Source organism: Parambassis ranga, chromosome 12 (genome assembly GCF_900634625.1).
Source record: "Parambassis ranga chromosome 12, fParRan2.1, whole genome shotgun sequence".
Lineage (NCBI taxonomy): Eukaryota > Metazoa > Chordata > Actinopteri > Ambassidae > Parambassis > Parambassis ranga.
Genome location: NC_041032.1, coordinates 15309440 through 15330304, shown reverse-complemented (window position 1 = coordinate 15330304; position 20865 = coordinate 15309440). Strand labels below are relative to the sequence as shown.

Sequence of the window (20865 nt, the reverse complement as noted above, 5' to 3'; positions counted from 1 at the left end):
AAGAGCCCACACTGTAAAAGCTGGAGGATAAACTTATTTATTTCACTTTCAAAACGGGGCACACAAGTGCCAGGTCGTCACAGTACATGAATAAGTTGATCCCACAGCGTTAGCTATGAACAAATTTACAAAGCAAAAATTACATTCATGCTAAAACTTGTGTGCTTTAGGTGAGAGAGCTTCAGTCTCTGGCGTCTTCTCAACTCGCCCGCAGGCAGAGTATCATTTGGCTTCACCTCGTTTCTCACACTCGGCTCTAAAGGCCGAAGCTACAAGTCACTGACGTCTGAAGACAATGTGCTGTTAACAGGTAGCAGCAGCACTGAGCTAACAGGAGCCCGACCGATATTTCAATCTGCTGATATTATTGGCCGATGTTGGCCTGCATGCTATATTAGCAAGTAGCTAGCATGTATATAGTCACACAGGGTGAATGGTTGTAGTTGTAAACTTAGCATGCTGGGCTTTACAAGTGTTTTGAGAGCCTGTCAGACACAGCCGAGGGAACAGAAGTCACCTGTGACGTGTCACAAGTCGGACAGTGGGCAGGGTTTTGCTGCTGAATATTAATACATGCTAGCGCTAATAGCATCACCGCCCTCTGAAGGACAAGAACCGAAGTTCAGACAGAAATAGCAGCCAACATAATCAATATCAGAAATCAGTATCGACACTAAAATTCCAATATCTGTCAGGGTCAGATTGCAGGTGCCAAAATGTAATATCGGTCGGGCTCTAACATGTAAATATATTCCAAGTTTGATGCTCCTAAAATAAACGTATGAACAGAGCAGATGTATGATCATTTGATCACCAAACACATGGTTCAAAGACATTTTAGTAGCGAGTAACAAACTCCAGAAATACTGACAGAACAGCGGCTGAGGTTTGGATGGTTTATACTGAAATGATCGCTGTCAGCCCTCTGTGGGGGGTAAACACAGGTGACATCAGGTCGCCTGGTTAAGAAAGGAGACATCAGGAGTGAGGAGGCGAGGGGAAGGGGCGGGGTCACAGCCACGAGGCACTTCACTAGTGATTTATCCCATCTGTCTCTACAGTCTCCTGTAACACTAAGGCATCTGGGCTCCACATAAGAAACGCTGTGCAGAGCGGAAGTGTCAGCGGCGCTATGTACACGTTATTAAACATTGAAAAAGATGCGCGACAGCAGTAATATTAACAATGATGCAAACAATGTACATGATAATCTCTCGTCTCTCCTTCAGCACCAGATGGTGGTGTCTTCATCAGAGAGGCACAAAGTAAGCCGTACATCATCATCATCATCAGCAGAGTTGCTCTGGACTCACTAAGATGACGTCATTATCATCTCAGGTCATCTGTTTTAAACAGCTGTATGGAAAAAAATCAACACAAAAAAAGAAGCTAAACCTTTCGGAGTTTCATTTTACAAACGTACATTTCTCATCTACACGAGCATGAAAGATGGCCGCCGCATCATAATCTGACGATGTAGTATTTCAGAGATCCTTTGTGAAACGAGGCCGGGTTTTCTTCTCGCAGGGGCGCCGACCTGCCGCTGAATCCAACTCCGTCTCCTCAAAGCTTCCAGGTGCAGCTCTGAAAAGACGGAGGAGGCTTCGTGTACCCGGTGGAGCCGGGGTGAGGACAGGATCAGCTCACCTGTGAGTGACTCGTCTCAGCTGCGATTCTTCTTAGAATAAGATGGGTTTGTCGGCGGTTTTCTCCTGGACGTAGGACGTGAAGCGTTTCAGGAACTTCGGGTACTCCCTCTTAGCCACGGCCCTGAGGACGGAGGCGGGAGCCCAGCCTCCTGGATTCACTGCACACACAGGATACCGGCTTAAACACATTCATCAGCTCTTTTTTCTGTCAAACTAGCTGACAAGGTCACAGAGGAAATGGTAAAAATACATCAGGCTAAATAGGGTTTAAACACAGCAGCGTTAGCCTTCCAGCCTTCCTCAGGATGTTTTGGCAAAGAGTGCACTCAAACCAAACAACCCCAGAGGAGGAAGAGCCCGCCAGAGATACTATCTGAAGTCCTAAAAATATATTAAACATGTTTTCAGACAGGTAGAAACATTTTTGTGTGCGGCAGAAATTAAATAAAATAGTTTATATAAAGACAACAGCAGCAGCTGGACACCCACCATTGGCGACGTAGGTGATCTTACACAGGATGTTGTCCCTGCTGATCTCTTTATCGCCCTCTGGTGGGCTGACCAGCGTCTGGCAGATCATAGCGATGTTGATTTTGGCACGGACGCACCTGCTGGTCACCTGTAGAGGGAGACATCGTTCAAATAAACAACAATAACATGCGACGTGTCGGGTTTAAATCAGAGCCGGCCGGCCGGTCGCTCACCTGAGCGTCGTCGTGATCCACGGAGAAGTTACAGACCAGCCAGGTGTCTGGGTCGTTCTCATTGTTAGCCAGGATCTTCCTCATGGCTGAGAGGTACAAGACGTCCCTCTGAGAGGCAGGCCACACCCGCTGCAGGGGGACAGAGCAGATGATCCACCAATCAGAGGGGGAGCTGGGGCGTGCTGGCGTTCAGACCGCGTGAATATAAGCGTTCTTACCTTGTGCGTTTGATAGACGATGGCTGCGTTATCCGACAGCGTCTCGACAACATTGAAGTTTTCAATAGTCGCTAAAACAAAAACAAACAAAGTTAAAACAAAGTCCAAACTGTCTGAAAGCTGCGCTGAGCTCCGACACCTACTCTCCCAGTCGTTGCGGTAGGCAGTGTCCCAGAAGTAATGGCAGAGCTCATGACCCGTCACCCCCTTCACTGAGTGCGTGGCCTTCAGAGGGTCCAACACAATCCCATTTTCTTCGACCTCCCTCCTGTACACCTGCACACACACACACACACACACACGCACACACACACACACGTTAGCTGAGGGTAAAACATGTTGCATCATTTAAAATGTTCCTCCTCCTCCTCATACCTTCATTTCTCCCTCCTCTATGACCAGCTGCCAGTTGGCGTCTCCTCCGACATCCTGCAGCGAGTAGGTCATGTGATTCCGCACCATCTCCTCCACCTACGACACACAAGGCACAGAGACCGGGGTATCGATCAGGCCAAAGAATCAATTTGTTTTCCGAGAATCAGACAGAGACAACAGCCAGGACACAACTAGGCTTAAAAGCATCTACACTAACAAGATTATGCAAAAAAAAAACTTCACAACAAAACTAGGGAGCTATGACTCACATGTGACCAGCAGTCACACGACAAACATTCAGAGGCTGATGTGCAGCTTTCTACAGCTCAAACTGGAATAGATCAATGTTTCTAAATGTGTAATTCTGCACAAAGACATGTTTGACTTCTGTCCTCTTGCAGCCATAATTGTTTACATTGCAGTTAACAATGAGCACACGCCGACTTAAAATGTGACGACATAAATAAATCAGGTCCTCAGGACATCTGTTAGCATCATAAACCATTGTTTTAAATAAAAGCCGGTGCAGCCTCTGGTGTTTGGACAGAGTGACTGTCTGAGCTCTGCAGTGATTTACCTCTGTGCTGAATCTGTGGACATCATGAGGAGGGGAGGACAGACTAAGAGGCTACGGGAGAAGACAAGAGGGGAGGGTGATGGAGAGAGAACAAAAAAAAAACATGAAGGAAAAAGAAGAGAGAACTGATGTGAGAAATGGCGGGGGGGGACACAGGTAGGATGACCGAGGCCAGGTCCAGGAGGCGGAGCGTGTCCTCACCTTGTCAGAGAACCTGTGTGTGCCGGTGCTGGAGTAGACGTCTCCAGGGGGGACCGGACTGGATCGCTGTATCCTCGTCTTCTCCGTTTGAGACTAGAGAAACAAAAACATGGAGCTCTAATCACAATCGGACGTCAGCGTGAGGCCGTAAACGTCCGATCAGAGCGCTCCTCACCTGCTCTTCTATCTTGTCCTGCCTGTCGAGAGCGGCTTCAACAGCATCGAAGAACTCGTCCTCATTGATGAGGCTGTTCGGACCCTCCTGTCGATAACACAGAGACAAAGCGTGATTTGGAATCATAATATGATATAATTGGTGTTGCATTGTGGGTAATAATACAATTATCTTACCTCGTAATCTGGACCTCCGAAGTGAGACTTTTTCTTCAGCTCGTTGAGGGCTGATTTGTAACCGTCCTCTATTCTCCGCCTTTTCTCCATCTCCTACACACACACACAGAAGTCAGACTACAGCTGCAGGAGAAGCTGAAGTTATGAGATTATGTGAAATATCTCAGACCTTATCCAGTCTCTTCTGCCAGCTGTCCTCTCTCTTCACCATGAGGTCGATACAGTGGGACAGAGTGGCTAGGATCCCCGCCGTGGTGGCCTTGAATGTGATGGCTTCACCTTTAAAGTCTATGCCATTGATGCCTCTGGGAACCAGGGACTGGAACACTGCGCAGAATAAACAAGCTGCGGTTAGCGCTCGCAGAAACCAAAGGATGGATGGATGAAAAACTCGGACGAGGTGCGTTACTCACATTTTTCTTTGCTGCCGTTGTTGTTGTGCAGAAACTCTCCGTCTGTGCGGGTGTTGGGGAAGTCATCTTCATCATCCTCCACAACTGAAAACAAGCAAACATTCAGATCACACAGGCTGTCCTGCTCATCGTGCAGTAAGGTCCGGGCGGCGCCTACAGGCCCGTGGACAAGTTAAACCACAGCTCAGCACGCCATCAGACTGACAGACCTCCGCTGTGCCGGACAACATGACAATGGTCTGGTTTCATCTTCAGAATGGAGAGGGGGTGAGGAAGAGGGAGGGAGGGAGGTGAGGTGAACAAAAGCAGGGCTTCATTCACTGTGGTCATCCACAGGCTGCCATGAACAAATGTTCAGCCAGCCAGCCAACACAGGAGGGGGGGGGCTGTAGAATAACTGCTCTCACACACATTCCTTACAAGATACGACAAACATCTTCATGGTTTTTCTGCATACGGAAGTCAGGAGAACCAAACTGTGTTTAAAATTTAGCTCAGGATTCATTCAGCAGCCGCCCTGATCCTCACCTGTGTCTTGTAACTTCCTGTGTATTTACGTCTTGTGCTGGATTTTGTCTCTTTTGGGTCGTCTTGTGTTGCAGCCTCGTGTCTGTTGTGTTAGTCTGTGTTGTATCCTCTGCTCGGTTTTAGTTTTTGTTGTCTTTGTTGTCTTTTGGATTTCCTGAGTTCATGGTTAAGTTTTTTTTTCTGTTTTCTTTCTTTCTTAGCTAAACTTTGGTTTAGCCATTTAGCAGAGAACAGACTCCAGGCCTCATTAAAGGTCGGAGATTTCATCCTGATGCACTATTTGTTAAATTAGTGTAACTTCTCTTTACAATCCGATAGCAACCGATTAGTTCGGCAGTTTCGCTTTAAAACGAAGAATATGAATCATCTGTGGAAGCTATAAAACGCTAAAAACATCATCAGGTACGTGCATGATGGCCGAAGTCACAGACCGCAGCTCGTCTTCAGGTGATGCGCGTCCATGTGATTGGGAGGCGTGGCTTCGGGGTGAGCTCCGAGAGAAAGGGGCGTGTGTTTACTTTCAAATCTGGCTGACTATCAGTTTCTGAGTTTTCAAAATCTCCTACCTGTTTTGTTTTGTATGTAAAAAGTTCAAACTAAACGTGCGCCTATAGGAAGGGAGGTCTGTTTGGCGTGTGTGCTTGTGTTTGAGCAGGAAGCTCCGAGCTCTGTGTCTCTCTTACTTTTGTCTCTCTGCAGCTCGTCCTTGGACACGGCGTCTGCGCAGCCATCAAAGTATTTCTGAAGCGTGTCCACCTGTCTGCACAGAATGTCTCTGAACGTCTCCATCTCTGCCAGCTTCTCTCTCAGGCTGTGGCCCTTCTGAAAAGGAGCATACACAAGGGTTGAGCGTTCAGTGGGCCACAAGGTGCAGAAACCAACAAAGTTAGAAAGCTGACCTTGAAGGAGGACGTGGAGGTGGCGGAGTAGCCGCTGGTGGCTGATGTGAGGGACAGCATGGAGCCGTGTCTCCGCAGACTGGACTCTGAGCCATATCCAGAATCAGCCTGTGGAAAAAAGAGACACACACACACAAAGCAGCCATTAGTGACAGAGGAGGGACAGATTTCAGACAAAAGTACTTCACTCTTTGTTTTGTGTTGACACATTTGGACAGCGTGCTGTGACATCACTGACCACAGCTGCGGGGAATTCCTGTGACCTGCCACCTTTCCTCTTACATAACGAGCTTGGCCCTGAAAATAGACGGCTGTGACTGCAGGGAGGAGCGGGTTCAACCACACTGCAGGAGGAACTGAAGCAGGTGTTCCCTTTTCAGCCACCAGGGGGCGTGAAATGCAAGCGCACGTGACCGGCATGTCTCAGAGCCTGGGGTAACTGTCGGTCAGTGACCAGGAGTGGCTCCGCCTGCGCTCACATGGAGCTCAGTGGCTGCTGCCTGCCCTTTATCCAGCATGCCGCTGCTCCACTGACTCTATCTGCACAGATAGCACTGTCTGTCTGTCTGTTTGCTGGAGGCTGCTTAATCTGTAATGTGAAAATCAGATAGAGGCTCTCCACAGTAATACCTGCACATATGCACATGGTCCGGACCAAAGGATCTGTGAACCCTCAGGCAGTCTGCAAAATCTCATGGCGGTGTCTTGGAAACCAGTGTTGTGTCCATATGTAGATATTTCACGCTCTGACACTATAGGATGTGTTCTCTGTATTGTGTTGTGTTGCCGTGGAGACGCTGGCTGCTGAGCGCTGTGAGTAATGTGGGTTTAAAAAGGAAAGCGGGGCCCTCGAAAAAGAGTTTTCAGTGATGAGTCACTGAGGGTGGGAAGGCCCGGTATGACTGAACCCCCTCCTGTTCTGAGTCACTGCTGCTTGGATGAGTGAGAGGAGGGGAGGGGGGGATTTCCCAATACCAGGAATGGACCAGGAGCGAGCAGCGTCACACACACAGAGCCACGCAGACTGAAGGTGTGGTGGCTGTAGCCTCATTTACAGACTCCATGGATTATGGATGATTTAGATTAAGACTTCACCCTCCCTGCACCGCAGCATGTTTCATACAGCATTTATTGCTCAGACAAATTCTGCACTTCTTTGTGCAACCAGGAAGCCATGATTGACTCACACCAGCTGATCTGCAGCTTTATACAGCTTAAAAACAGATACCTGTATGTAATCCTTAACAAATTATGAAAACATCAGTATTGATTTTAAAAGAAAACTCCACTAAAAACAACATATAGTGCTACAGCGGAGCTCACAGAAATATTCCTGGACTAGCGTGCAGAGAACCATGAGCCCACAATGATGCTACTGCACTAATATTTCACAACAGTCCAGGAGTGGCTGATTCAGCCTCGGTGCTCTGGACCACTTCCCAGAAAAATAATTGAAATCCCAGTTATCTCTGGGTTGTGCTCTTCAAGCGCTGTCCTCTGAAGCTCTGCTGCAGCCTCTTTTCAGAGCTAGCCATGTGTTAAATGTCTGTGTGTGAAAATGGATTATTATGCTAACTCCGAGCCAACTCCCAGGGCTCAGATAACTTTAGGCTAAGCGAGCCCGGACATGTTGCAGCTGAGGTGAGAGATGTAGGCTGAAGCTGCATGCTGGTGCAACAGAATGTATGTATACAAACACACAAACACACAGACGTGTGTCTACAGACAACAAACGCACCAGTGGTGGAGGGATGATTATTGTTCCCTGGACTCCTGCCTTCTCTCTCCTCCCCTCTCTGATACTCTAATAGAAACACACACACACACACAGTGAACACACACATTCACAAATCCAGCTTTGAATGAGATGGTGCTTATTTTGCCATGTGTGTGTGTTTGTGTGTGTGTGCGACTCACCCTGTGCAGCTCGATGGAGTCGATCCACTGGTGTCTGTGCTCGGGGTCCTGAGCTCTGAGGTACCACACGCTGTCGTTCACGCTGATGTCCAGCCGGCACTCGTCAAACTCATGGGCCTGAAAGAAAAGACACAAGAGGACACAGTGAGATGCCGATCATATCCATCACTCAAGCAGCTGTTGTAGCGACACTGACACACTGCGTGTTGCAAGCTGTTCCTGAGCTCTCACAGCTAGAAGCCTGATGATCTATAAATCTGTGAGGCCTGAATGACAGGGACTCACAGCTCTGCGTCTTCACCCCGTCCCACAGATAACGGGCCTTTTAAAGCATTTTGCAGAATGGAGCATGTTTCTAATAGCCCTCCAGTGTCCTGTCAGCACTGTAAAACTGCTGCGGCGGCGCGCGCGAGCGTGTGTGTGTGTGTGTGTGTGTGTGTGTGTGTGTGTGGGTGTGTGTGGGTGCACTCAGGGAGAGAGAGCGGAGGTGGGGATAACGACGGCGTTTCTACCTGTGTGGTATTATTAGCAGAAAGGATCAGGACATCTTTACAGAGAGCTGCAACTCAGAGTCTGATCACAGCAACAGAGGAGGCGGAGAGTCCACACACAGACACACACACAGACACACATCCACAGACACACACAGACACACACACACACACACACACACACACAGACACACACACACATCCACAGACACACACGCACACACACACATACATCCACAGACACACACACACACAGACACACACACAGACACACACACACATCCACAGACACACACGCACACAGACACACACACACACACATCCACAGACACACACATACATCCACAGACACACACACATCCACACACACACACACACACATCCACGCACACACATCCACAGACACACACGCACACACACACACATACATCCACAGACACACACACACACAGACACACACACAGACACACACACGCACACAGACACACACACATCCACAGACACACACATACATCCACAGACACACACACATCCACACACACACACACATCCACGCACACACACACACATCCACACACACAGACACACACACACATCCACAGACACACACATACATCCACACACACACACACATCCATGCACACACACACACATCCACAGACACACACACACACATCCAAGCACACAGACACACACACACACACACACACATCCACATTCCTGTGCTGGCCACAACACAATAAACACATCTGGAACATCTTGTGTTGCATATGTGAAACGCACAGTAGAGCCAATATTTGACTATGGAGGCAAAGTTCAGACTTTTCCAGACTTTTCTGAGCGTCGTTAATTAGACTTGAACTGATTTATTGTGTTTTTTGTTGTTTATTCTTGTCCATGTGTTCCTGACCTATATATGTGCGTATTGATCATAGAGGTTTATCTGTGAGGAACTCAGACGCTCTAGTGAGAGAGAGAGATATTGATTCTTTGATCATCTCCTCCTCCAGGTCTATGAAATCTGTCGAACGTACCAAAAATGTGAAGCTGTCAGCAGCCCGGCAGAGTCATAAAGTCCCGCTGTAGTTTCATTTCATTGCAGGACTTGGCCTTCGCTGCCTGGCATCTGGACAGCGGCGAGGCCAACGGCAGACACTCAGTGTCAATAATGCACCGCATTAGAACAAACACTGGAAGCTGTCCAGATCAGATGCTCGTTTAAGTGTTAGCAGCAGCACTCACAGGGGCCGAATGAGAAGAGGAAGCGTGATTGAGGAAGGAAGCAAAGTGTGATGCATCCTTCTTGAGAAATGATCAGCAGAGGAGTGAAATGGCTCCAAACTCACTGACGGGCTGAAACCACGTGATTTTTCAACGACAAAAACAAAAAAAAGCCTCAACGTTTGTGGTTTTAAGTGTTCCTGTGGTTGCCAGGAAGTGGAAAAAAAAGGGTTGTTATTGATCGAGAGTGAAGGCTGTCCTGGTAAACAAACAGAAAACAAACGGAAAACAGTCCATCGCTGGAGAGATACTTTACAAGGCAACACACTGACGCAACCTGTGCCCTGTGTGAAGAACAGCTTACTCTGTCTGTTGTGCATGTCTGTGCAGGCTGACAAATAAACAGGCAGTGCATGCTGGGACACCACACAGCCTCCTGTGACCGTGCACAGGACAAACAGGCATCACACAATCTAATTTATCAGCTGAGCTCCTCTCTGCCAGCAGCTGTCTGTGACGCCTCAGCGTGTGTGTGTGTGTGTGTGTGTGTGTGTGTGTGTGTGTGTGTGTGTGTGTGTGTGTGTGTTTTCAGGGAGGAGAGACATTTCATGGATAAAGATATTTTGTGTAATATAAAGCCAGAAACACAAATGATGAGACTAAACAGCTTCGGCCCTTCACTGTTTCTCCAAACATAAACTTCCTACTCGGCTTCAAAAAGACTCCTCTCCCCTCCAGCTGGTGTACGTGTCTGCAGTCACAACCTCCAGAAACTGGATGGAACTGAACCCAATGGAGGGGCTGGAAGAATCTGACAAATTTACACAGTGTAATTATGTTTTATGCAGAGGAGATGGAGACAAATATAGTGTGAGGCTGAGGCGCTGGCAGCCAGGAACATGGTATGGAGATGGAACACTGACTCATAAGCAAAACGCAGGGAAAGGAACATCAGTCAGAGTCAGGCATGTGGTTTCTGACCTTCCTAGTAACCTGGACTAGAGGAAATCACATGGTTTGAGGAAGGATCACACTTCCTGGCTGAAGACACATCTGACCTCCATCTGCCCTCCATATCTCTAAACCATTTTTCTTTGTCGCTGCAGCCTAAACACACACACACACACACAGTGTGGATCCAGACCACTGTACTACTCACCGGTTCCACTGAGAGCAGGACTAACAAGTAGGCCAGTGTGCTCTTATTAACCGCCTGTGGATCTAAAAATGGAGCCGGTGGCTGTGTGGTGTAGATTCACTCGCAAAACCTGCATTTGAAGGAAAGTCACGCTCCACACCGAACTCTTTGACGTCTTTGTTTGCTACCAATATGAATTCATCTGCTACAGATCAAAGTTAACATCTCTCAGGCCTGAAGAGAGGCATCTTAATCTGGAGCGAATGCAGATTCTCTTTTAGAATTCTCTGTGGAGTCCTAAAACACTATCAAATAAAGTATAAGCTTCAGATCCATTTTATCCATTAACCTCCATTATAAACCAGGGAGTCTCATTAATCAGCTGAAGTGATGTAAACACTTCCATCTTTGTAGGCTTCAAGGCGGTTCGCCCTTTAACCTCCTCTGAGGCTTACAGGCTGGTTTTAGTTGTGATGACAGCTGGAATCACAAGAGAAATATGTATATTTATGTGCACATGCAACCCGGATTATTTGTGTTTACAAATTTTTTTTTCCATTTGCCAAAGGGGACATTCGGTAATCTATTAAATCTACGTATATAAAGAATTTCCGAGTGTCCCCTGAACGCAGCACGGCCGAGCTTCCCGACAGGTAGCGCGGCAGCGGATGTGCGGAGGAAACAAAACTCTCCTCGGAAAGTTTGATGTTAGTAACACAGAGCAGGAGAGCAGCTGGAGTGAGAGAGATGAGTTTGGGGCTAATGCATGAATTAAAGTTTGCAGGTTGCTGCGTGTGCGGGCCGGCTGTAAGCGGTGGACGGCCCCTGTTGTTTGGATATCCTGGTGAGTTAGCTAGTTTCTGCTAGCGATTAGCATGACACATTGTTCATATAAAAAAAAACAGTCTGTATAAAAATGTGTATTCGCGTGAAATTGTCTATGTTTATGCTGTATGTTTTGTGGGCTAGCCTACTAGAAATTGTCAGTTGACTCAACGCATGTATTGTTATTGAGATAGCAGGACACAGCTAACAGTTTTAACTACATGCTAATTGTTTTTACTGCATGCTAACTGTTGTTTTTCCTGCTCGATCAGGGTCCTCTCTGTTGGTGCTGTTTCATCTGGATGCTGGTTGAGGACCAAGGTGCCTTACGGGAGGAAGACGGTAGGAAACTATCTACATTTTATTTATTAGTTTGTTTATTTTCTGAGACCTCAGTAAGAAGAGGCAGCAGCAGGCTTTCAGTGGAAAGGACAGACATTTGATACTATTTTACTTACATTATTACATGTTAGCATATTTAAAATCAAATCCCTGTATTGTTATTCTGTTTTAAATATATATGTTCAATAATAATCTTTCTTACATATAGTGTTGTGTGTGTGTTTTGTGCATGTGGGCTGGAGGTCTTATATGACATAATATGGGTACATTATACATTTCCTGAATCCTTAGAGTCGTGCCAGTCTTGCAATGTTTGTGTTTTGTATCTCTCATGCTTCCTGGTGCCACAGGACTAAAAGACAAAAGATGATTTATGCAGAAATGGCAGGAAAATGTGTGTGATAAAAGGTTTGAAGAGCTCCAGTGTCCTCTTTACTTGTCAAAAGTATTCGCAAAAGAGCTTAAATGAAAGCTCGGAGTGTCCCCTTTAAAATGATACCAAACATAATAATATAATTTAAATATGTCCAGCTGATAAGCATAATTTAGCTGTGACTTCAGAAAGGTTATCATACCAAAATGTTGACTACAGACATGTATCTTTTCAAAAAGTATAAGCAACCTTTGCCACCTTGAGTGGTACCGACATCTCATCTGGCCCATGGACTATTATTGCTCTGACAGGGTCTGCTTCCACCAATCTCCTTACAGACCTAGTTAGGAGTTAGGAAACCTGTACCAGATCTGAAACCTTCCAGACATCTCTCGCTTCTTTCAGGGCTACAGCAGCTACACGTACATTCCTCCTCTGCAGGTATGCTAGCTGCTGGCTTTCATGACTTTGTTGTATTTTGCAATTTGTGATAGAAGTTTGTGACGGGTATTTGATCAAATCACCTGCCAAGAATGATTGGGAAACAGAGAACATCTGGTGCATCAGGCTAGACCAGTGTGACACCGAGTGTGTGTGTGTGTGAAGATCACAGTGTGTCCTGGGTGAGTTCACACACCCACTCAGAGCTGTCAACTTGGCACCAGATAACATGTTATTGCAGGTTTCAACAGAGTCTAAGATTGTCAGTACAGACAAACTCTTGAGGGGGAAGAGTGAGCCCACAACACTCATTTCTGGTTCTGTGCTGATATTTATTATTTAGAGCACAGTTTTTTTAAAACAATGAAGAAACCACATGTGAATTTACAGATTCACACACAATGTTTCTCAACTTGAGGCATGATAACGCAATCAGATAATGACTCAGAGTGCAGCTTAAGACTTCCTCTCTAGACCAAGCTGGATCCTCCAGCGCTGAGAAATGACACCAAAAAGTGTCAAAACCTGCAGTTCCCCCGCGGCCTCTAGGGGCAGGCTTCAAAGTTGAGTCAATCCCCGTAGACCCCCATGTTAAAACATCTAAAACTTTACAGCAGAAACAATCCAGTTTACTGCCTGGTTTAGAGGCTCCTGATCATCTTCTTTCACCTCAGCTCCACTCATGCTCCACCTCTTTGCCTCTACTGGGAGTTTAGTCGGACTGTGACGGTGCCAACATGGTGACAAAACGGCTCCTTGGGTGACAGCCGGACCTTTTGTGTACATAGTTATATCCAGACTATGCTCTAAACCCAATACATACGTGGCTTTTCCAGTTCTTAAAACTCTCACTGCACATGAATGGTTTGAGAGTTTGAGTCACACAGAGAGAACTACTGGCAGCACGGACACATATTTCTACAGGAATGAGAAGTGAGCACCGTGCGGAGGTTAATATTTACATCAGTCGGGAATGGATAAAGCTGAACAAATACAGCTAACGGCAAAGCCTGGGAGCAGCAGAGACACAGCGGCAGCAGGAGCAGGCTGAGCTTTTGTCTAATAAACACAATTTTTTTTGAATAACTGCAACAGGATGTGATGGAAGTATATATGGCCCTCTATCCTACACAGTGACATCGTTGGCCCCATGGTAGAGATTCCAGTAACCGCATAGCGTGCTGTTTTTAAACTAGAGCAGTCACCTGACGAGCCAGTTGTCCTCGAGCATAACTTGGAACAGAATCAGGAGTTCCTTTTAGTAAAAAATAGGGCATCACCTGCAGTTTGAGAAACTCCAGAGCTCTGTCCTGACCTCCTTCACAGATTTAAGGGAAAGACACGGACAACTGAATCATGTCTCTTGTCTATCTTTGTGTTTGTGTCCTCCAAATACAGAGATAAATGACACCTCAAGCTAACAGAATAGTTCTGCATGATGGGTGGGTCGAAGCTGAAGCAGGATGTTAAATTCACCAACATAAGGATATGCAACATGTTCTTTAGATCTATACACAGATAATGAAACACTCTCAGCAACACTACGACACGCAAGTGCAGCTTCCTCTTAACACAAACAGTAAAAACCCTTCTTGCGAGATATTTTTAAAATAGAGTCTACTACACTTCCAGTACTCACAGTGATGACGGCTTTGCTGAGGCAGAGGGAACCCCGGCAGCCGTACTCGGTCTCGTCTTGAGACTTGTAGTAACTCAGCGTGTTGTTTTTCAGCATCACCCATCGGTCCTGCCAGCCGTGGATGTAGTTCGTCCACTGAAGATAACACAAAATATAACAATCTTTTAGGTGCTATCAGAAAAAGAAACACCAGATATATCTGAATTCATGATGGCAGGTTTGATTTGCTTGAAGGCTTCACATAGTGGTGTTTACTGGAAACCTGCCCACCTCGTGTTAAACTGTGTTTATAGCTTGTTCTGGACTGTATAATTCAACAGAATATTAGCCTGAATGTTGCTGCTGTTGTTTTTGTTTCCTGGAAAAATCTCAGTCAGGACATTTGGGATTTCATGTAAGGTAGACTCATTAATCCTCACATGACGTGTGTGTGTGTGTGGGGTTTAGTATGATGGAACAGGTGAGCTTTCCTGGGCGTGGACCTGCCTAATCTCACAATATGCTTGGTTAGCGGGTCAGCGTGCAATCTGTTTAGAGTCGGCGTGGGCAGATTAATGCCACGTTAGCTTGCCAGAAGCTTAACGAATTAAAACTGTGGTCAGTTGGCCCAAAACAAGAGGCTCACACAAGTGAGCAGAGGCGTATGGCGAAATGGGTTAGGGAGACTGTCTGTCTGTCTGTCTGTCTGTCTGTCTGTCTGGTGGGAGACTTAACAGGAAAACAGAGCAGATCGCACCCTGTGGAGAACAACAATATTTACAGTGTCACTGGACATGTGCCCGGAACTCTGACATGGAACAGAAACGTGCAGCCTGGCAGGCAGAAATAAGAGCTGACACTATTATTGATAATGGTGAAAACATCACCGGCTGCTCTGTCATACAAACGTTAACTATATTTTATATTTTGGTTAGAAAAAAATCAGATTATTTGACTCCCACATGATTAGCTATGATGCTAACACTGCTACATGTGCTGCAGACAGTGTAAACAAAACATATCCAGCTGATATTTAATATATGAAAGTATACTTGGCCAGGAGGGATAGGGTTAAACTACTGTTTGATGACTTTTCAGCCACCTGATAGCTACATGTGCTGCAGACAGAGAGTATGAAACACATTAAAGTCTAACAACACATACCGGCAGCGTCTGCTTCACGTCTTAATCTCCTGCAGTATGTGTATGTTCTAATCTCATCAGAGAAAACAACCACAGGGCTGTTTTTGTTTTGTAGGTGGAGGATTATTAAAATTAAGATGTAAAACCCAGCAGTGGCATTTGTTTATATTTCCATTGCTAGCTGCACCTTTTCTAAATCATGGTGCGTTCAAATGCCTGCAGCTCTGTGCGCTCTGACAGCATCACTTCAGCTGTTTGAATTTAATCTGGATTATCAGCAGACTCATAAATATTTCTCTGCCAGGTTGACATTATTGTAAAATAATCATGTTGTTTTCAGAGGGCTGCCTGTCTCTGTGTTAATTGGGGATTACCTGTGTGTTGTTGCTGGATTATTCCGGACATGCCAGGATCACCTGGCAGCTGTGCCCTCGGATCTTTGGTACCAAGCTGGATAAACTTCCCTTTACTCAGACGGGTCTTACCTTACTGAGGACTCCGCTGAACTCGGCGATACCAGCCGGATGTCCAGGCTCCTCTCTGGGGTCCAGATCTTCCTCAGAACCGGAGGAGTTCCAACTCTGATTATCTGACATAGTTCGTTTTTGTTTTTCAATCCGCGCTGTTTGACTAACGATCAATACTTCAGCTGCCTGAACACGAGTGTAAAAGAAGAAACAGTTCACGGAACCATATTCTGTTCTAACTATCGATTAATGGCTAATAGCTCTGGAGAGTAGCCCAGCTGCTAGACCGGATCGATGTGATCTCCCAGCGGGTTATTTAGCGCTCTGACAGTCCAGGTAAACGGTAGCTGGTCCCGGTAGTGTAAAGCTGTCAGCTCCGCTCCTTCTTCTGCTCTTTCTGCGCACACAGAGACCCAGAGGTGGAAGAAAAGGAGATGAAACGGATTAATAATCTGAGAGGAGCCTCCGCCGTCAACGGTAATCCGTGTTTTTTTTCAGTCTCAGAGAGACGCGGGGGTCCCCGCAGATCGGCTTGTTTTCCTCCGTGGACGGCTGACAGCGCTCCACATCAACGCCATGTTCACACTGACGTCCGGAGCTTCCTCTGCGCGGCCACCCCGGCAGCGCGTGCTCCGACCTGCGCGCCGCGCAGGGGCGCTGGCTCCGCTGACGTCACCAAATCCACGCCTTATATGGAAACAGCCACCCCCCCCTCTTCCTCCTCCTCCCGCCCCCCTAAAATAGACCAAGGAATTCTCAGAGCACACAGAGGAGGAGTACAGAGGGTTAATCATGAAGCACTACACAGATATGTACAGAGCAGCATAAAAACACAGAGTACTACAAAGTACACAGAGGAATGCTCAGAATACACAGAGGAGCGTAGTAAAAATACATCATGTATTACATAAGTATTACAAAATACACAGAGATGTACTCAGACATCTGAGTTGAGGAGTACAGTTACAATACTCAGAGTACTAGAAAATACAGAGTATAATACTATAACGTACATAGAGGAGTGTAGTAAAATACTCAAAGATGTACTGTGATTATACACAGAGTACTACATACAGAGAGAAGTAAAAAAGTGTATTGTATAAACATACTGTATAAAGTGTACTGAAAATTACCATAAGTAGGAGTAAAAAGTTCATCAAGTAGAGCAAAAAAAACAACAACATGATGGGCTTAAAATACACTGAGCACTGCAAAGCACACAGAGGAATGCTCAGAATACACAGAGGAGCGTAGTAAAAATACATCATGTATTACATAAGTATTACAAAATACACAGAGATGTACTCAGAATGTTGAGGGGTACAGTTAAAATACTCAGAGTACTAGAAAATACAGAGAGTATGGTGAAATACTATAATGTTCATAGAGGAGTGTAGTAAAATACTCAAAGATGTGCTGTGACCATACACAGAGTACTACATACAGACAGAAGTAAAAAAAGTACTCTAACAGAAGAGTATAAAGAGTTTTTTAAAAAAAATACTGTACAAGGTGTACTGAAAAATAAGTACTGAAAAACAGTAAGTAGGAGTAAACGGGTCATGTAGTAGAGCAAAAAAATACAACATGATGTGTTAAAAATACACTGAGCATTACAAATTACACAGAGGACAAGGCTACAAAATACTAGTACTTAGATTACACAGTCAAATACTCAAAACAAAGACGCGAGTAAACAAAACACACAGTGAACTACCAGAATGTACAAAAAGTACAAAGACAAACGCTGACGTCCTTAAAACGCAGTGAGTAGGTTTAATATTCAATATGAAGTACTCAAGAATACTAACTGAAATACCCATAATCCACTGAATACAGAACAGTAAAAATATGTGGTGAAAAACACACTTAAAAACAATAATATGATTTATAAATAATATGAAACACACTTGTCAGTGATATCTGAAGTTTTCCTGTACTACCGTCTTTAAAAGAAGCAGCTTAGACCACGGGGGGGTTGTGCTCTCATTCCAGCTTAAAACTTATTTAACTTCATAAGTCAGAGTGACATAACACATTCATTCATGAGGAATGTTCCCTCTGCCTCATAAGCCTGCACCAGGCCTGTCTGTTGACCGTTAGTCATGTGGTAATCCTCATACGATTTAGTACAGACACATACTGTAGAGAGGAGGAGGAGGAGGAGGAGGACTTTTAGCCCTGTCATGGGTTTTTTGATGGAACCATGAGATCCGGAAAACCACAAGACTTCTATTAGCAGCACAATCCAACGTTTCTCTTCCAGTAAAAAGGAAAAGATTGGCAGGAAGCTGAGAGTTCACTCTCACATCAGTTATAATGTCCATTTGCATATTAGCTGCATGTGTTCTGACACCACAGAGAAGGGAGGGAGGCCTCGCTCGCTCTCTCTCTCCCTCTCTCTCTCTGCTCCTCTGCGGTCCTGAAAAGCTGGACGGTTACTCGGCAACACCCTGTGAGACAACCTGCCGTTTGACTGGAGGGTATCTGAGCAGTTGATTTAATCACAGTGACATACAAATTGTCCCTGACTTAGTGGATCTGTGATTCATTTAGGGGCCAGGAGTCAAGGACCGTGACTCAGCCGGGCCTGATCAGGCAGTAATGTGATTAAATCACGTCCTCCTTTAGAGCCACATGGGTCAGCAGCAGCAGCAGCAGCAGCAGCTCCGTGTGGGCAACAAGGAAGGAAGGAAGCAGCTGGATGGAGTCTTACTTCGTGTTGGGTGTCATACATGAAAAATAAGTGTTAAATGTGGTTTTCAGGCAGGTGGAGATATCTGTGTGAGTCAGGGAGGGAAAAGCTCGGATAAGAGACCTCACTAAAGGTTGGAGGAGAACGAGGCCTGCATCCGAGCGCCCTCTGCTGGAGGATGACACACTGTTTGTGTGTGTGTGTGGTTTTATCTGGTCATAGTGAAACCAACATGATGGCTTGGTGTGTGTGTTTGTGAGATGACACAGTGGATTCATGCAGTATGAATGCAGCCGGACTGTTCTTAGCTCTCAGTGTTCTCAGTCTGAAACTGATTTTTTTACATATTTTCAGCTCCAGTTTCCTCCATAGTAACAGAATGTGACGTCTTTGTTTTTTTTAATTCACACCTGCCGAAGAACGCGGACCAATCAGCTGCTCCCATAGTGTCAACACTAGGAACTTCATTCAAACACTGTCACGGCTTTGAACTTCCTGTACTGAGTCACCATGTTGGTATGTTCTATTGGTGTGCTTGGTTGTGGTTTCATTTAGAAACTCCTGTTTCCCAGTGTGTGTCTCTGTGTGTTTAACTTCCTCTTGTGTGTTCCCTCCAATCCTGTCCTGTGTCGCTTGTTTTTTTTCGGTTCAAAAAGCAGTTCGTTCCTTTGTAGCCCTGTCAAAAATACACTCAGGGCAAAGCTGTCGTAGTTTGGCGGTTGTTTACATACGGCTTTTGTATAACGACCCAGACACTGTCCCTGTGAACCGGAAGTATCACGTCGCTAGAGAGATTCACTAGCTGGATATATCCGGATTCGTGTTGTTCAGAAAAAAACAACTATCCGGATATATCCAGACACGGCCCGAATCCCGCTCTAGCAGGATTGATTTCCCCAGTGTGAACAGAAACTTAGTCTTGTGCCCCTCTTTGTCTTTGTGAGTCCATCTTGTGGTCCTCCTGTGTTGTGGTCTGTTGCTTCTGACCCTTAATACTTTAATAGTTTCCATCTCTTTTTGATCTTTGGGTTTTTTGTTTTTTTCAGCTTTATTTTAATAACGCTCGCTTTTTCTTTAACCACCTTAAGTAGTCTGCGTGATAGTCCATCCTTCCTGACCTCACACCTAACATCACAAGACTTTGGACTTTTACTGGGTCATCATGTTATAATATCTTCCACCATTTTGACACATTCTAATGAATGGAGAAGCGTGGGTCCACATCACTGTTTTCTGTCTCATGTTTTTTAACAGAACACATTGAAATGTGATGAACCTGTTGGTGAACCTCACTGCATGACAGCATGCTGTCTATATGCAGCACGGCCAGTAGGAGGCAGTGTGGTAGTTTGGTCAAATAAATTCACTTCAACTATACTTTAAATCCATTTATTCAAAAGGTTTCAGTCTTTATGGTCAGATTTAGCCAAATACACAGAACATGGCAGATTGTACATGTATAATTTAATATTATTTTAACACCAAGAACCAATATCTGCAGCTAAATGTAGGCTGCTTGTTTATTTTTTAAATCTTTACCAGATTTTTTTGATTAGATTTTTGTTTTTGTGTCTTTTTAATATTGCCTGTTTAAATACTTTGAATCCCCTGCAGTTAAAGGACTCTGAGTGAGGGAGGCGCCCTCTTTAAACTGTCAAATAAGAAACATGACATTAAAAACATCATAGTGAGGGATGCTCACTTTTTCCCAGCATGCACCTGTCATGAGTCATGTTGTTATCGAAGTATTAGGCTTGATGTGGACTGTGTTGACACGGTGCTGCAGGAGGGTAGGTGGACGGGTCCAGTGTGGAACTTTTATCCAAGTGCCAAACGACACAGTCACAAACACGTCTGTCTGCAGTCTGTGTGTTTAGGTCCTGTGGGTTCTTGTCTTCTGGTCCCTCCGTCCCTGCCTTAAAGCCGATGGAGCGGATCAGGCCGACGAGCAGCAGCCTGAAATACAACTCATTTGTCAGTGATACAGGAGTGCCGTGACCTTCCTGAGACAGGCGGGCTTTGCCAGCTCAGCGCTTTCTCTTTCTAGCAGAATTACAATCGTCATTCGCATGAGTGAGAGCGGCTCCCCCTTTATACAGGGGGAGGCAGAGAGCCAACACACACACACACACACACACACGCACACACACATACACACACACACACACACACACACACAGGCAGCAGCAGCCGATAAGGTCTGTAAAACTGTAACACAGACACAAAAACGTACAAAGCAGCACTTCCCTGAAGCAAATGAGGATTCTCAGCATGAAATA

At 45.6% G+C, this 20865-nt stretch overlaps 2 protein-coding genes across 6 annotated transcripts in view; one reads left to right on the top strand and one right to left on the bottom strand.

Annotated features, from left to right (window-relative positions):
* Positions 1-21: 21 nt before the first annotated feature.
* LOC114444250 (collagen type IV alpha-3-binding protein-like) lies at positions 22-16539 on the bottom strand. Of its 5 annotated transcripts, XM_028418714.1 has the most exons (19): positions 15910-16539; positions 14303-14437; positions 7833-7949; positions 7654-7719; positions 5916-6023; positions 5700-5838; positions 4489-4572; positions 4245-4402; positions 4076-4168; positions 3900-3986; positions 3725-3817; positions 3524-3574; positions 2947-3042; positions 2715-2847; positions 2572-2642; positions 2354-2482; positions 2139-2268; positions 1648-1807; positions 22-1356 (listed from the first exon to the last, which is right to left on the bottom strand). In XM_028418714.1, exons 1-18 carry the CDS (start codon positions 16018-16020, stop codon positions 1680-1682), a joined length of 1929 nt encoding a protein of 642 aa, XP_028274515.1. In that variant the 5' UTR covers positions 16021-16539; the 3' UTR covers positions 22-1356; positions 1648-1679. The 5 variants fall into 5 exon arrangements, with proteins under 5 accessions (XP_028274515.1, XP_028274514.1, XP_028274516.1 ...); XM_028418713.1 differs by having other exon boundaries at positions 22-1807; positions 15910-16538; XM_028418715.1 differs by lacking the exon at positions 3524-3574 and having other exon boundaries at positions 22-1807.
* A 2490-nt stretch (positions 16540-19029) lies between these two features.
* The window catches only part of LOC114443599 (synaptic vesicle glycoprotein 2C-like), a 39299-nt gene continuing 37463 nt past the window's right edge, over positions 19030-20865 (top strand). Inside the window, exon 1 of the mRNA XM_028417790.1 lies at positions 19030-19102. The gene's annotated coding sequence lies outside the window, so the exon portion shown is untranslated. The remainder of the gene's footprint in view (positions 19103-20865) is intronic.

What these genes read in the sequence shown, in the direction of transcription:
- LOC114444250 (XM_028418714.1), bottom strand. Translation starts at nt 16,020, where the DNA reads ATGTCAGATAATCAGAGTTGGAACTCCTCCGGTTCTGAGGAAGATCTG. An exon ending in TCGGAGGTCCAGATTACGAG is followed by an intron (nt 3,987 to 4,075) that starts GTAAGATAATTG and finishes TGTTATCGACAG; the next exon opens with GAGGGTCCGAACAGCCTCAT. An exon ending in TGGATCACGACGACGCTCAG is followed by an intron (nt 2,269 to 2,353) that starts GTGAGCGACCGG and finishes CTCCCTCTACAG; the next exon opens with GTGACCAGCAGGTGCGTCCG.